Here is a 1,825-nt window from a genome sequence, read left to right as displayed (position 1 = left end):
ATTTTCTTTCCTTGACAGTAATTGAATAAACATACTAATTTTCCTTCTACGATTCCTGGCTTATTCCTCCACCCACATATCGTATTTAATAATAATATCTTGAAGTTAATATGGCTGTTGAAAAAGTACAACGATAAGTCACAAAGTCCAACAGCTATCAACAAAAGAGTAAAAATAAATACTTTCTGCATGCGAGTTCAGGCTACCAAGAATGGCTTCACCGACCCATACGCACAGCGCTTCCCATAGATTATGAGCATCGGGTCAACAGAGATAACATCTGGAATTTTTTTTTTTTTTTGGGTTCAGCCGGCAACAGTTGTATTAAACTAAAAGCGAGACCAGGAGGCAGCTGTTTAGAGCTACGATTGCCTTCTAGCACTTCAGCGTTTTGTATAGTTCTTCTGCTGGATCATTGTTAAGTCGGGAAAGTCTGCTTCCTTGCTAATGCTAATGCCAGCGGTGGTATTTTTTCCACTCGCAGGTTGACAAGCAGGGCAAAGCACGGAGTTTGACTGGGTTGGTTTTTCAGTCCAGCGTAATCGTGTCTGGACAAACAGGGGTTTCTCCACGTTCTATACTGACCTCCACTCCACTGTCTGACCCAACGCAATGTTTGGAATATCGGTAAGTTGCACACTGTTGAGCTCTTGTCGGAGTAGATGCATCCAGAATTACACGGTCTCGCTCCCCTTGACGAAAGGGGGCAAAAAGGCTAGCCTACCTTTCTTTTCTTTGCTCCTTACTACTTTCAATTATCACCCTCGCTGTGTATTGTGCATTCTGTAAAAAAACAACAAACAAAACATCTTGTGGGAAAATGCAGATGTGGTAGAAGACTTAACACTTTACCATTGTGTAAAAAGTACTCGTTTTGCTGCTGACTTAATTGTATTATCCTCACTGTCTGTGTTTGTGACCTTGGGGGCAGAGTTGACGACTGTGATGTTTTCTCCCCCCCCCCCTCCAGGAACAGAACATAATCGTTTCGAGTAATAGATTCCATGAACAAAAAAATTCCGTGACGCGCTTAACGAGGGGATAATGGCTTGCTGAAAAATCTAAACACTAAATAGATCTAGATCTGGATCTAGTAAGGTATAGCCAGGACTTTTTTATTTTTCTTCTTTTTTCTTTTTTTGTTGTTGTTGGTGGGAGGTCCTTTTGTTACAGAAAGTTTGCCTTTAACAACTAAATACATAAATAGATAACCGGAGAACGGTTAAAATTATCACTGCTGAGAAACGTGGTGCAAAATAGTAAGGCCCTTTTCGTAGGCCCCAAACGAATACTTCACACGCAGATTCAACAAGGGCATCTTGCAGATACTGCAGTCACCCCTGAAGTGACAATCACAATGTTTTTAGGTTTACTAGTTTTCTGCAGTCCATGGCGTTCGTGCCAAAGCTATCCGCTTTTCTTGGAACGCAACTGTGGCTATTTGCTTTGAGTTTTCCTCACAGCGTCACTCAACACATTGTTAGTTACTGTACTTTTCAAAACAAAAATGTTCTGTTAGATGTTTCATTTTTCGGGACATCGTTAGAACTATTCCTTTCACATACATTATGTATTATCATTCGATTAATGATGTCTTAATAATGCTAAACGCCTGCTATGCATATATTACTGGGGCACTTAATGAAACATATTACCGGCGCTATTAATAATTTTTGCTCTTGAACGAAAATGTTGATGTGTGTTAGAGTGTGGTTTATAATATGTATGAGTGTGTCTGCGAGTGTTTAGGCCTACATCGCATATTATATGATATGTGTAGTTGCATATCTCTGGGCTCGCGCGGGTATGTATGTATATATATATA

The 1,825-nt window shown here is 40.1% G+C and overlaps 1 protein-coding gene across 1 annotated transcript in view; it reads left to right on the top strand.

The window, feature by feature from the left end:
- Nucleotides 1-348: 348 nt before the first annotated feature.
- LOC101849545 (succinate-semialdehyde dehydrogenase, mitochondrial) overlaps nt 349-1,825 on the top strand; it is a 27,093-nt gene continuing 25,616 nt past the window's right edge. Inside the window, exon 1 of the mRNA XM_005100782.3 lies at nt 349-627. Coding sequence (XP_005100839.1) covers nt 613-627 — 15 coding nt within the window. The 5' untranslated portion in view covers nt 349-612. The remainder of the gene's footprint in view (nt 628-1,825) is intronic.

Source organism: Aplysia californica, unplaced genomic scaffold (assembly GCF_000002075.1).
Source record: "Aplysia californica isolate F4 #8 unplaced genomic scaffold, AplCal3.0 scaffold00260, whole genome shotgun sequence".
NCBI lineage: Eukaryota > Metazoa > Mollusca > Gastropoda > Aplysiida > Aplysiidae > Aplysia > Aplysia californica.
This window is presented reverse-complemented; position numbering and strand designations above follow the sequence as displayed.